At 52.3% G+C, this 14,913-nt stretch overlaps 1 protein-coding gene across 1 annotated transcript; it reads right to left on the bottom strand.

The window, feature by feature from the left end:
* Window positions 1–4,038: 4,038 nt before the first annotated feature.
* PAX4 (paired box 4) lies at window positions 4,039–14,009 on the bottom strand. Its single transcript, XM_060019793.1, is given in 13 exon segments — window positions 4,039–4,107; window positions 4,109–4,162; window positions 4,482–4,640; window positions 4,905–4,960; window positions 5,341–5,410; window positions 5,779–5,861; window positions 6,050–6,175; window positions 6,724–6,799; window positions 7,127–7,342; window positions 7,626–7,809; window positions 10,555–10,646; window positions 10,940–10,998; window positions 13,985–14,009. Coding segments are annotated over 13 exon segments (1,269 nt in total).
* Window positions 14,010–14,913: the final 904 nt, after the last annotated feature.

Below are 14,913 nucleotides of genomic sequence, written 5' to 3' on the forward strand. Positions count from 1 at the left end.
ATAGTGTTTATCTCGTGGTATTATTGTATTACATGAGCTGATGATAGTGAAATGCTTAGTAAACAGCCTGGCACCTAGCACACTCTCACTCCATTAGACGTCTCTCTGGATCCAGTTTGAATTCTTAGTAAACCTAACCTGTTGACTGTAGTCTCCCTGTGAATTCTGATGCAACTTTGCACTGTTCATTGGATTTTAAAAAATCACTTCTACTGCCTTTTCCTATAAACTAACCTCAACTCTGTCCTTGTGATCCCTCATCAAGAATGGAACAAATCACTTTATTCTCTCTTCCCACAGGATCTCACCAGGTTTTTCCTAAAAGCCAAAGATCAGCAAACGACCGACTGAACGTTTCTATTTCCACTTGCCTCCCAGGTCGATGGGATGCCACCTACCAAAATCCAAATCCTCCAGGAGAAACTACTACACTAAACCGAACAGGAACCCCAGAGTCAAGATCCATGAGAATATCTGTTCCACAACTTTTCCTACCCAGTTTAGCAAAACACCTGTTGCGAGTAACAATACATCACAAAAGTCCACCCCCAAGACCCTGGTGTGCCTCTGACTTGTGAGTAGGGGTGTGGATGTGGGTGGCGACTGAGACCTCGGTCACTCCAAGTTCTATCCAGAAGAGGGGAGACCAAATGGTAACCTATTCTTCTATTGATTCTCTGCATCCCCTCCAGAACCACTAGACTTTTCCCAGTGATCCCATGAGGATCCAGCCTTGCCCTGAAGGATTCAGAAACCAGATATGACTAGATGTTCTTTTGGCTTAGAACAAAGGAAGGATTATTAATGGTCATAACAGCTTATGCCTCTATAGCCCACCCTCCCTCCAAAGCTTACCAACCATCCCACCTTACCATTACCTTTGATCCAATCAGTTGGACACAACAGGTACTTTCCCCATCACTGCCTACCTCACTGTTTACAGGGAGCTGAAGTGATTTGCCCGTGACTGGGACCTCTGACACAATTCTTCAAGTAGAGTAGACCCTAATGTCTATGGCTCTTTCCATCAAAACAGTTTCCAAAATGACTGTCATTCTTGCACTGTCTTCATAACTTTGGCTTTTATTTACCTACCGTCTACCCTATTAATGTCTTTCTTGACATACACTCTTTAGTACATTTATTTTAAAAGGGATATTTTGATCACTATCATAAAATGGAAGACCAGAATCACTTGCCATGAATAGAAAGTGACCATGAAAAGAAATACAATGAAAACAAAGTGATGTTTCAAATCTTAGTTAGATTTCCCTTCCTTGACCAAGGCTCAGAGACTCCCTTTCCCTCTGTTAAAAAAGTAGATTAGCAACTGTTACAGAGGGGCTAAAGCGTAGGACCAAAACGAAAATTTTCTCTTTGACACAATCAGAATTGAAAGGGAGTGGAAAAGGGAAAATTTTTCTCATTGTTAACCCAATATTATATAAAGCAGCATCCAGACAGTTCCTAAAAGTTTCTCAAATACCAGTGATGCCTGACCCCTATTGCATCATCCCATAATCAGTCCCTGGTTTATAAGTCCACTGAGTAGAGAACCTGAAACCGGAACATGAGAGACATTCTGTTTGGATAGAGGAAAATGATGTCGAGTTTCTGGAAGTATGTTTCTCCTCAAGAATATGAAAGAATTTTGTAAACATTTTAATCCAATTTAAAAAGGTTGCAAACTCTAGAGACCAGGGCATCTCCTTTCCTGCAGAACATTAAGAACAGGCCAAAGATGTGGAGTGGAATATAGTCTTCAGAGATAAGACGTTGGGGGTCATTTAGTGGAGAACCCCTTCCTCAGTTTTCCATAAATACATCTACACACTGAGATGCACGGGCATGCATGTGCCCAGGAACACACACACACACACACACACACACACACACACACACACAGGTATGCCCTGCTCCCCGAAAGTGGTCATCCATCCTCCACTTGAATGGTGCTCAGCCATGGAGCCTCGGATGACAGCTGCTTCCATTGCTGAGGTCAGTTTTGTTGCTGAAGTGAAGGGCATATTCTCAGCTGTACTGTGAATGCTGTCACCCCACAAAACCTCGCCCATTTCCTTGAGCAGTCTGTCCAGCAGGGTCCCCAGCTTGAAGGGAGAGAAGGCAGGGCGGGGCAGGCTGCGCTGGATTACCCTCGGAATTTCATTCTAGAGCTGTGCTGTCCCATAGAACTTTCTGTGCTGATGGAAATGTTCTATAAAATTTACTGTCCAGTACAGTAACCTCGGGCACATGTGACTGCTGGGCATTTGACTTGGGGCTAGTGTGACTGAGGAGCTGAATTATTCATTTTATTTCATTTTAATTGCACTTTAATAGCCATATGTGGTCGGTGGCTATTTACTGAGCCCCACAGCTCTAGAGTATTTGATGATAAAGAGACTTCCTGAAGGACAACTTCTGCACTTGTACCTGTCACAGATGGGAGTAAACAAACATGCCCCCAGTCCCCCCCACCCTGCTTTGCACCATCATCATTCTATCCCCTGCTCTTCAAAAAGGAAAGAATTTGGAGGGATGAGCCCATCCCCCATTCCAAATATCTCCTCTGTCCCCCTTTCCCCCCATAGCCCTCTTTTTCCCTACATCCCAGGGCTTCCCAGGAGGAGCCGTGATTTCTCTGCAGGGAGACAAAATTGAGATGAGTTGGAACTTACAGCCAAGAGGAAGCACGCAAACATGCCCCAGGAGCACATATAAAGGGCTGAGCAGAATTTTAAAAGGGTCATTTCCACTCTGTGTGCTGTTGTGCAAAAATATATATATACATATGCAATTAAGGAGTTCATGTCTCTCTTCTTTTTTTTGTGCGGTACGCGGGCCTCTCACTGTTGTGGCCTCTCTCGTTGCGGAGCACAGGCTCCGGACGCGCAGGCTCAGCGGCCATGGCTCATGGGCCCAGCCGCTCCGCGGCATGTGGGATCTTCCCGGACCGGGGCACGAACCCACGTCCCCTGCATCAGCAGATGGGCTCTCAACCTCGGCGCCACCAGGGAAGCCCCATGTCTCTCTTCTTAGATTAAGAAATTATTATACATTTTCTTAGATGTGGTCATGGTGGTGTGGTTATGTAAGAAAATTTCCCTTATTTTTTGGAGATGCATGCTGGAGGACTCAGGGGTGACGTGCCACGAGGTACTATCAGTGTGTGTGTATGTGTTATATATGCATACGTGTGGGTATATGAGCACCCAAACACCAAGATAGGTACATATCTACATACATATGTAGATATATATATACATAGATAAATACAAAGATTAGATAGATTGGATAGATAATAGCTAGATACCTAATTATATAGACACATAAATATATTAGATGATAACTAGATAGTTACATAGATAACTAAATTAGATAGATAGGTAGATAGATGGCAAACATTTTTTTTTTTTTTTGGCTGTGCTGGGTCTTCATTGCTGCGCGCGGGCTTTCTCTAGTTGCAGCGAGCGGGGGCTACTCTTCGTTGCGGTGTGCAGGCTTCTCATTGCGGTGGCTTCTCTTGCTGCGGAGCACGGGCTCTAGGTGCATGGGCTTCAATAGTTGCGGCGCTCAGGCTCAGTAGTTGTGGCTCGTGGGCTCTAGAGCACAGGCTCAGTAGTTGTGGTGCACGGGCTTAGTTACTCCGCGGCACGTGGGATCTTCCTGGACCAGGGCTCGAACCCGTGTCCCCTGCATTGGCAGGCGTATTCTTAACCACTGCGCCACCAGGGAAGCCCAATGGCAAACTTTATAATTGTTAAATATAGGGGTGGGATTATGAGTGCTCATGAGAAAAACATGATGGACAACAGAACTACTGCTAATTTAAAAGTTTTTATCACTGCCAACTGGAAGCGTCTTAAGGCCAGTGTGAGAAGTGGGTGGGCACGGCTTCTGCAATCAGGTGACATGTAAGAAGGGCAAGGTCCACAGATGGGGAGGAGACACAGGAAGGAGGAAGGAGCGGTGCTCTGCTTGGGCAGGCGGTATCAGATCCTTCCCATCCCATCTCCTTTCCACTCTGGACCGCCTCCCTCATCCCAGGCCTCGAAGTGGGGAGCCAGGCCAGAGCAAGACCTGATGGGTACCAAGACTGGCGATGGGGGCAGAGGAAGGAATGGCAAGGATGGCAAAGCAGGAGTGAATCCAGGGAGCTCGGCTGTGGGGGGCAAGTAGCCTGTAGGGATGAAGAGAGGGTGAGCTTGGGCTCGCTGCTGCCACCCCACCCCTCAAAGTCACTGATGGGGAGAGGGGCGGACATCAGTTCTCTACACTGGATATACACACTTGAATCTCCATCCCAGCCCCTTTGCCCGCTCTGACCGTCAATGATAGTACTAGTCTCCCCAACTTTATGGGCCATGCAAAGAATGAGGAAAACTGTATTGAGGTTCCTTTGATGACCCCGACTGGGGATCCATGCCCTCCGGCGGGTCAAGGAGTCAGTTAGCCTTCCCTACACCCTGCAGGAGTGAGGCCTGGCCTGGATTCTCACCCCAGCAGGGCTTGAGACAGGCTTGTGGTGGAGTGTCACTCAGACATCTGTCTGATGCTGTCCCCCAGAACCGCGGATAGCTGGAGGCAGCCAAGGATGCCAGGGCAGGTAGGACCGCTGTGGACACACTGCTGGGGGGTTGCTGGAAAAAGCAAGAGGAAACCCTCAGCTGCCAGTGATGCCTCCTGTTTAGCACAACTGGAACCCCAGGGCTGCACGACCCCACCCCACCCCCAGGGCTGTATCCTGAACAACTTCAGAGGGAGCCATTCACATGGTAAACTCTGAGGACGGCACTTTCTAGAAACATGTACTGTGAGGGCCCAGCGGAGTCATGCATTCTAGCTCAGGCACCCACTGGGAACGGGACAGTGATCCCTTCAGTCTTCCTCCTCTTCCTGGATACCTGTGCAGAGACAGTCCCTGGGGAGGTACTTGGTATAGTCAGGTCCTGGGAAGCACCTACAAGGTAAGGGTGGATGCACCAGAGGGAGGAACAGGGGTCTGGGGAGCAGGGAGTGGAGGTGAGAGGCAGGGAGGTTCTAGGAAAGGCAATGACTTCGGGGGGGGGGGGCGGAAATGGATGCTACAGCCCCAAACTGCCCTCCTTCCCAAGGCGGGGTGTTGGGACACTGGGGAAGAAGGATTAAATCCCAGGGATGTGGGGGCAGTGCAGCCCTGAAGAGCAGGGATTGTGTATGTCCGGCATCTAACACAGGGTCTGGTGCATGGGAGGTGCCGAGTATTGTTTGGTGGTTGCATGGATGGATGGAAGGATGGATGGGAAGGAAGGAAGGGAGGAAAGAAGGGTAGGTGAGTGGATGGATGGGCAGAGAAATCACCTGGAAACCGCATTTCCCCCTTGAGCTTCTCTTGTCGGCGCCATTTGGCTCTTCGGTTGGAAAACCAGATCTGAGGAGGGCAGAAACGATGCAGCTGGCTGTGCGCTCCAAGGCCCAGCACCTACTGCTCTCACCACGTGCTCCTGACCTGGACTCGGAGTGCAGACCCTTCCTCAGCCCTGCCGTCCCCACTTCCTGCTCTGGCCTGGGCTCTCCGTCCCCTTCCTCAGTGCTAAGGCGTGGAGCGGGCCATGGAGAGGAAAGCTCAGCAGAAGCGCAACAGGGAGGAGCCTGGCTCCTTCCTGCTCCGAACAAGCCCGTCTCCGCCTCTGGCCGCCTTCTCTACGTCACCGTCACCGGAAGCGGAAGCGGAAGCCTGCCCGGCCCAGACGCGCTGTCCTTGTGGTGTGTGCACGCTGTGTGGCAGAGCTCACTCACCCTCACCGTGTCTTCAGGCAGAGAGGTGGCAGCAGCCAGCTTCCCGCGGGCCGCTGAGTCAGGGTACTGCCCACGCTGGAACTCTGCAGAGACGGAGGCTCACACAGCCAGGGCGCGGGGAGAGGAGCAAGGCCCCACTCCCCGCCCGTGCCAGCCCTGAACTGCCCTACTCCCCGACGCAGGGGCATCCACGGCCTCCAGCTCTCAGCCTCGGCCCGCAGGCCTCTGGGCCGTTGCCGCCGTGGCCCACCGTCCGCCCCAGCTCTGGCACCTTTCTCCAGCGCCTCAGCTTGGCCTGGGGAGAAGATCGTCCGATTCCGGTGGCCTGTCCCTGGGTGGGGACCCCGGGGTGCCTCGGAGCCTCTAGGTGGCGTTGGAGGAACTGGAGCCAAAACAGCTGCAAAGGGAGACAGTGGCTGGTGCTGGTCTGTGACGGTGATTCCTCTGGTCGGATGGAGTCCCCACGTCCCTGGTGCTGTAGGCAGGGCACAATGCAGGGTGAGAGCAGAGCCGCACCGCTGGGGCATCCACAGTTACTCGGGGGTCGCCGCAGGGGCACTGGGTGGGAGGGTTCGCAGCCATGGTGGGAGCATGCTTAGCATGTGGGGGGAGACAGCCGCAAGGATGGGCCAGGCTTGCCTGATCCCGCAGCACCTCAAAAGTGCTCTGAGTCCTGTCTCCTCGGCAGATCCTGTGAACTTAGAGACCTAGGGAGCTGCGCTCTGTTCCAGGACCTGCCAACAACTAGCTGGTGACCTTGGGTAAGTTACTTCCCTTCCTCTGAGCCTCCATTTTCTCCTGCTAGGAGAGAATAAGACCCCCTGTGAGGCCCACGTTATTGTCTTGTTGTGAGGGTGATCCAAGAAAGAACAAGAAAGGAATCTGAGGACTGTAAAATGCTTAGGTTTGGCTCTGAACATCCCTGGAGGCAGCTCCGAGACCCACCTGGCAACCTGAGCTGTGCCCCGGGGAATCTCTGGTCCTCCTGTATCGCCCGCAGGACTCGGTTGATGGAGGAGACCTGAGGATGTGGGGTGATGAGTGGGGAAACGGTGCCCAGCCCAGGTTGCATCCTGAGGATGTTTCCCCAGTATCCTTTCTCTCCTCTGTCCCGGCCCACACATCGTTCCCAAGGGCAGCCTCCTTTCAGCCCCACGCTTTCTTCTTCTCACCTGGCTCACCACCACCGCTTTTCAGAAGAGAAACTTTTGGGGCAGAAGAGAGCCCAGAAGCCCCGCCCCCCAGCCTGGGAGGCCCCACTGCCAAGTAAGAAGGGATCTTCTTCTCCCTCCCCAGACAACCAGTCTGGCAGCCGCAGTTCCGGTTCTGGGGAGGGGAGGGCACTTACACTGGGGGTCTTGTCCTGGGTGCAAAGCCCTTCAGCGCAGAGCTGGCGTTGGATCTCCCAGGCGAAGAGGGCTGGGCACTCACCCTTCAGCTGGGCGATTCGAGCCACCACAGGTGGTGTGGCCAGGCGTGGCTTGCTTCCCCCAGTCCCCTTGGGCTCCAAGACACCTGTGCGGTAGTACCGCCCTAGGATCTTGCTCACACAGCCATTAGATACCTGGGTCGGGTGAGAAGCAGGGACAGGTGAGGCATGATGGGCAGAGGGTGAGAGTCCCTGGGACAGAAGGAAGCTACAAGGCAAAGTGAGACTGACTGAATCAGGCCCCAGAGTCGAGTCTAGCCTCACCTTTGGAACCCTGAAGCTCCCTATCCCAGCCCTCAAGGAGGCAGCCCAAGCCCCAAAGGCCCTCCGAGTCTGCAACAGCCCCAGACTTGCCTTAAAGGGGCCGCTTCTCCCTGCTTCTTGTGCGCATCACTGGGTGAAGGTCCCAGCACACTACCTTAAGGCTCCGTGAGATGTCACAGGGCCGCATCCCGCTGACGGCCAGCTGCACGATCTGCTGCCGGGTGTCCAGGGGCAGAGGCCGGCCATTCACAAAGAGCCCCCCCAGCTGATTCACACTGCTGATCCCTGGGCAGGAGAAGGAGGCCTCGTACCTGAAGTCTCCCCTCTCCCCAGCCCGCCTGCAGCGTGGAGGACCCTCCTGGGAGAGGGTTACTCAGGCCCCGCTAGCCTGGCTTCCCACCACAGAGAAAATCCTCTCTCCAGGGGACTGCTCCCCTTCTGCTCCCAGGGTCCCCCAGACATGCCACTTTCTTTGAGAGCTGCCTCATGTGTGAGTCTTTGCTCCTTGGCCACATGCACTGGCCCTCATTGTCTAAGGGAAGCAGGGTGGAACGGGGAGGGAGTGACTGGGAGGGGCTCCCCCAGAACGCTGGCTGAGGGCACATGAACCCACGTGGATGGAAGCGGAGCCCGGAGCCATTCCCGCCCTCCTATGCTACCCTGTTCTTCCCACTTCTCCTGGGCATCTTACCGTCCTGCAGCATGCTCCAGGCTGGGCCTCCTCACAGAAGGGCAGGAACTGGGAAGACTGGGGAGCGGAGTTCCTCCTGGGAGCTCCTTTTTTGTTCTTGAGGCTGGACCTGCCGTAATCGAGGGTTCCTTGGGCAGAATCCCTTGCTTAGAATGGCCTTGGGGTGTTTTGTGATAGAGGATAAGGTTTCTAAAGTTTGCCAGTAGATTGGCTACGAAAATTCAATTTCTCTTTACTAAACCTTTGAATTAAAACATCACAGAGCCAGCAGAGGACTGGATCTTTCTGGATGTCCTGATAAGGGCCTGGGAGGGTGGGAGGGCTTTCTTTCTCACATGTTCCATACAAGAGGTCAGGTAAAAATGGACGATGCTTTCCCTTTTCCAAACGGACCACTGTCGCCTCTGACCCCTCAAAAGCCTTGTCAGCCACCAGGTGATACACTTGGGACCAAGTCCTGCCTCCTAAGCTCAGGATGCTATGCCCAGCCAGAGAGGGCACCAGGGACCAAAGATCTCCATATCCCTGGTCTGAGGTGGGGACCAGGTTCAAGGCTTTGCCTTTACTCTCATGCAGATCCTGATGTTATGTTCTCCAAACCACCAGCCAGAAAGCTTCCTTCAGAGCACCTCATGGGAGGGTCTTGCTCTGGTTTTTGATACTCTCCAAGAAGGTCTGGGGAAACACCAGGGCTCAGCTCTACCCGCTGGCATTGAGGCTTGGGTCCCACCCCCTGGAAGTAGAGATGAACAAGCCTGAAGTCCTGGTTTGTCCCAGAAGACACCTCTCTTGACAGCTTCTAACCCGCTGGGGTTGCTGCTCCCTGTTAACTCTGGAGAGGTCTAGATCTCATACTTTCAGAGACCAAGTCTCTGGGACCAGACACTCATTCTTGCAACTACTGTTTACCGAAGACATGTCAAAGGGAGAGAGGGAGAAGCAGGAGAGAGCTGTCTCTGATCTGTATAGAAGCCAGTGCGAGCACGAGAGAGTTTCTTGGCAGCCCAGGACACAGGTCGTGGGCCACCACATCCGTCTTGCTTTTATCTGCTAGTAGTGGGAGTTGAAGCCTCCTCCTTTCATGCCTGGACCCCTGGCAGGGCTGGAGGTCCCCCCAGAGAATAGCTGATGCATAGAACTTTCCTGTAATAACCATGCCATCTTGGCTCAGTTAACTAATCTGCAATTATTTACTGAATAAGGTATTAATCATGAGCACATAGCTGGTTGTTCAAGATGAAGGGAGTAAAAAGAATAGGGACAAGGTTTTCGCCCTCCAAGAGATTACAGTGCAAGCAGGGAGGAGGGACGAGCGCGAAGGAAACAACAATGAACTCACAAAGACTATGGCAGCCAGAGCGACTTGATAAATTTCAGGAGATAAATCAGCTTTTACTCACTCCTCTCTAGACGGTTAGAGACACATTCCCCTGCATGCTCTCATCTTTCCAGAAAGGAAGGAAGGCAGAGGTTTCTCCAGAAAGAAAACTGAGGCAGAGATTGGGGCTCCCACAAATCAGGGACCACCCAGGGAGTAAAGCTCAAGGAGGTTTAGAAGCCAGTCCCTCCTCAGAAGCTGCAGTTTCCAGCTTCTAATCCTGAGGCTCTCTTTCTCTGCCTCCACGCCTGCTGCCTCCAAAGCAATAGAGAGAGGAAAGTCAATCTGGGGATGTAAAGGCTATGCCGGGATAGCGGGGGCAGGTGGAAGCTCAGAAAATCAGCCGAACCCTGAATCCTTGATAGGACTGTGTCCCCCCGGGTGATCAGAGCTCAGAGGAGCTGTGGGGTCTCAGGTTCAACATCCAAACCTAAATCATCTCCAAACCTAAAATCACCCCAACTCAAAACAGAAAGCCATCCCCGGTCACCACACCACACATTTCCAACGTTCATATTAACTTGTCTGATGAAAGAACTGGTCCTCACAAGATGGGAGAGCAGGAGAGGGGGCTGAAGGGGCAGGAGGGTGGTGGCTGCAAAGACAAAGGACGAGAGAGGTTGGCTTGGCCACACAAAGACATGGAACCAGCATGAGAGGCGGAGCAGACAATGAGCCTGCAGTGAGCTACCTGTTTGGTGGGGGGGTCTCAGTCTCCTGGCCTGGGCTCCTGAGACCCCTGCAGGCTCCAGGGATGGTGGTGGTGGTCTGGTCCTGCTAACAGCCTCCACTCTGCTCCTGCTTCAGTCCTGCCAGGGGGTCCAGAGCCACAGAAAGCCCGTGCTCAGGAGCAGAGGGCAGCCTTCTGGGAGCAGCCAGTGATGTCACAGGCCATGAGCAGAGGAGAGAGGAGGAGGGAGGTGTGCATGGGGCTGACTGACACCGGCCCTGAGTCAGGGCAAACCACAGCCAGTGACCCACTGTGTCCTTCCACCGGAAGTCCTCAGAGCCTACCTTGCGCCTACCTGCCACCCTGAAGCAGGTACAGAGCCAGTCTCATGCAGGCCCCCTGACTCCTGAGCACACCCACTCAGGGGCCAGTACTCCTGAAGGGAATGGGGAATAAGGAGGATGGGGAATTTCAGACTGTGTCCGCAAGGCTTTGAATGCACGGAAGCCCAAACATGAATTCCAGAACCACAGACACAGCTTCCCAGCCAGAACGCACTTCTGGGTTCCAGGTCAACTCCTGGGTCCTATGTGTATTGCTATAAAAGGTCCATGGGTATATAGACCAACACCTAAATACCGGCCAAGTTGGCTCATGGATCTCTGAGAGAATGCGGTGTGCATAGAGAGAGTATCACATAGCACCAGTTCTTCCCAAGAGTGTCCTCACCAATCCTTCAATTGGCTCCTTGACTGAGGTGACGCCCAGGATGAGTTCTTGCCTGGAAACTGGGGGACCCGGGACTTTAGAACACTGGCAACAGGAGCGATGGAGGGAATGAGCCTCTGAAGGGAGTTAGGTTGCAGGTGGGGTGTTTATCCATTTCTCGATTTATCAGGCTCCATTCTACGCGGGATTTGGTGCTTTTAGACTCTGAGCTATGAATGACACTCCTGTTCCCGCAGAGAATACCACAGGTTATCTGGATTGTTGTTCAGGTGGGGGGGCCAGTAGCTGGAAGGGAAACGAAGCCCCCAGCGCATGGAAGCTTTGTTGCCACCATGGTCTCGGGCAGACCCCTTGTGAAGGAGCCGGCATGGGAAGCTCTTTGGGTCCATCGCATACCTTGGAGTCCGTGAAACCCTCTCAGAAGTCAGGCTGAAAGTAAGCAGGGTGTGGTGCTCTAACACTAGACCCAGAGCGGGGAAGAATAGGTTTCAGTGGTAAATGCTTTGGTTTGGGGGGCAGGGGTGTTGATGTTGTATGTTCAGCTTGATCCTAGGATTGGGAACTCTTATTCTCAAAGCAGGGCCAAATATATCACAGAAGTGGGTTTTCTACCTTACCCTGCCATGTACTGCCCTTCTCTTCCAACCTCCTCCAGCATCCTCAGACTAGCCTGGAGCCCTCGGGGACAGGGGAGACTGCCTCAGGCGGTTTCAGCACCAGGGGCAGGACAGCACACGCTCGGGTGGCTGTAGAGGCCATTCACTCCCAGGGCAGCTGGGACTGCTGGTCCCTGGCCTCTGCCATGCCTGGGTGAGAGGATTTCCCAAGGAAGGCATGTGGTAGCTCTAATCTTACTCCTCCTTTCCTGCCTCATCCCTTCCTCTTGATTTGCCCCTGCATCTGGGGGACGAAGGCTCCACGTCCAGACCCACTATTCCCATAGACAGCTGTGTGAGGGTGGAGATAGGGGTGTCAGGGGGAGAAGGGACAAGACCTGGCAGATGGTGGCGGCAGCGATTTCCCCCATAAACTACCTTCTCCCCCCACCTTTACAACACACTCTTGGGTCTGAACAAACAGAGGCTTTCGACCCAGAGGTGATGGGGGGAGGGAAAAGAGAGGAAGGGCTGTGGCAGGGGGGCCTCGCCAGCCCAGAGGCTCAGCCACTCAGCCCTCTGCCCAACGCACCAGACTGTTTGAGAAGCAAATATCTGCCTTCACTGTCTGGCTCTCTCAACCTACACACACCCCCCAACCCCGGGCTTGGGGCTAATTGTCCCTCATTCACTGGGCCCAGGCCCCAGGCTGCCGCCAGCCCCTGCCATCTGCTGTCAATTATACATTAACTCAGAGGTCTTGCCACCCGCCAGCCAGCCTGTGCGCCCCTCTCCAGTCCGCCCACGGCCATTCCTGCTTGTCCTTCGCCCTGTTGTAGAGCGCTGACAGCTGGCTTCTTCTGCCCTTGGGAGCCCCTGGTGTAAAGCCCTGTAGCTATGCGAAAAGATCTGTCCTCGGGAGAGGCGGCTGGAGTTCCCCTGCCCTTTTCAAGGGGCCAGCAGACAAGACAAGCCCGTGCGTAAAGCTGGAGAGGGCAGGGCGCAGCCAGAACAGAGACCGACGGCTTCCCTCTGACACCTCACCCCGGCCTTTGGGCACTCACTGGGGGTGGAAATGCCAGTTCCAGGCTGTTTCCGCCCCTCCCTGTGGCACCTCCCTGTAGGCTGTGGGGTTCTGGCTCCCATCTTCCCTCTCTCCAGCGAGCCCCATCTCCTGCCAGCCCTCAGCTTTCCAGAGCGCACTGGCCACCTCGCCTAAACCACTCGCTGGCAGCACGTGCCTCCGAGTTTAAAGTCGTAGTAGTTTCCTGGCTACAAAAATGTGGGGTATCTTCAAGTTCCTTGGATATTCCTGAGCTTGGTGCTAAATCTGCAACTGCCCACACTGCCAACCCTACTCTCCCAGCCCACACCCCGCTATAACACTTGCAAATCCCAGCGCTTTTCCGCTCAGCGTCTGAAACGCTGGCTACTCAGCTCCCTCCCTCTGAATGTGCCACAGAGAGAGTGAAGAGCACTTCCTCCTAACTGGGGACACAGAAAATGCCCCCCTCTTCCCTCTTTTTCAACACGGGCCCCTAACCTCTGAGCTCAACCCTCCCCTTGTTTCACCTAGGACCAGGCTTTGCCGGGTGGGGTGGGGAGTCTTTATTCCCCTAGACAACCTCCAGCAGAGCTCGGGAGTTCAGAGGTTAGAGCCAAGGGCTCCAGGAGGCCAGGTGAGGAAGAGCCCAGCCCAAAGCTGCCAGGTCTGGCACTGTGCGCCTCAGACCTCAGTGGCCCATCACTTGTGGAGAGTGCGTCCTTGGGTCCAAATGCACATCAGACCTGCCCAAGGGGAAGGGGCTGCATCCTGACTGGGGTTTTCAGACCCGCCTGGTGACCCAAAGTTCCATTTATTCCTTGGGGACAGCTAGCTCTGTGCTCTGCAAATCTTCTCCACTCCATCCTGCCCAACTTTGCATGACGTGGAAGATCTGGGGAGGAAGATAGCATTCCATTTTTAAAATACATTTTATTTTAATAGGCTTTGTATTTTAGGACAGTCTTAGATTTACAGAGAAATTTCAAAGATAATACAGAGAGTTCCCATACACCCTATACCCAGTTTCCCCTATCATGAACATCTTACACTAGTATTTGTTATAATTAATGAACCAAGATGGATATGCTATTAATAACGAAAGTCCATACCTTATTCAGATTTCCTCAGCTTTTCCCTAACGTCCTCTTTCTGTTCCAGACTCCATCCAGGACGCTACATTTAGTCCCCAGGTATTCTGAGGCTCCTCTTGGCTGTGACAGTTTCTTAGATTTTTCTTGTTTTTGATAACGTATAAAATTTTGAGGAGTTGTAGAACATCCCTTAGTTTGGATTTGTCTGATGTTTTTCTCATGATCAGACTGGGCTTATGGGTTTTGAAGAAGAAGACTGAAAAAGGTAAAGTGCGGTCCTCGTCATGTCACATCACACGTCAACGTGACTTACCTCTGTTGATGCTGACCTTGATCATCCGGTTGAGGTAGCGTTTATTGGGTTTCCCCACTGAAGTTAATCTTTCCCCCTCTTTTCCATACGGTACTTTTCTGAAGGAAGTCCTATGTACAACTCACACTTAAGGCGTGGGGAGTTACGCTTCACCTGCTTGAGAGTGAAGTGTCTACATTGATTTTGGATTTCTTCTGCTTAGGAGACTTTTTACTTCTCTCACACTTATTTGTTCAGTAATGTATGTCTGTCAATATGGACTACAGATACTTATTTTATTCTTTGGAATATCATTATCCAATATGCTACATTTTTTGTTGCTCAAATCGTTCTAGCTTTGGCCATTGGGAGCTCTTTCAGTTGCCTCCTTTGTCCCTTTGACATACCCCCATTTTCATGGGGCTCAGTTTTTGTTTTGTGTGTGTTGAGTGTCTCCTTATTTATCTTGTATATTTCCTGCCCCAGGCCTAGAATCAGCCATTTCTCCAAGGAGCTCTGGTACCTTTTGTTGGAGAATGGTATGAGAAACAAAGACCTGGGCACTAGGCATGCTTGCTGCCACTGGGGTGTCAGTGCTTCTGGGTTCTTTCAGCTGACAGAGCAAAGAAATATACATGAGTGTACTAATCCATGTATATAGACATATCTATAAATAGTTCCATATGTAACCATTTGCATCGGTATTAAACTAAACATGAGTTCATACTGATGTCTCCAACTCCAGTCCATTATCACATGGATCATTCTGGTTTCCTCCCTTGCTTACCTGTGAAGTCTGTACAATACATAAGTACAATTTATTTTACCTTTAGTCTTACAGACTCCACTCATTTCCAAAGTTACTTAAATCAAGTAACTTGATTTTCCCCACTCCCGTCCCTGAAGCTGTTTCATACATTTGTAATACACTTAGATTATTTAGTCATATT

Source organism: Delphinus delphis, chromosome 9, assembly GCF_949987515.2.
Source record: "Delphinus delphis chromosome 9, mDelDel1.2, whole genome shotgun sequence".
NCBI lineage: Eukaryota > Metazoa > Chordata > Mammalia > Artiodactyla > Delphinidae > Delphinus > Delphinus delphis.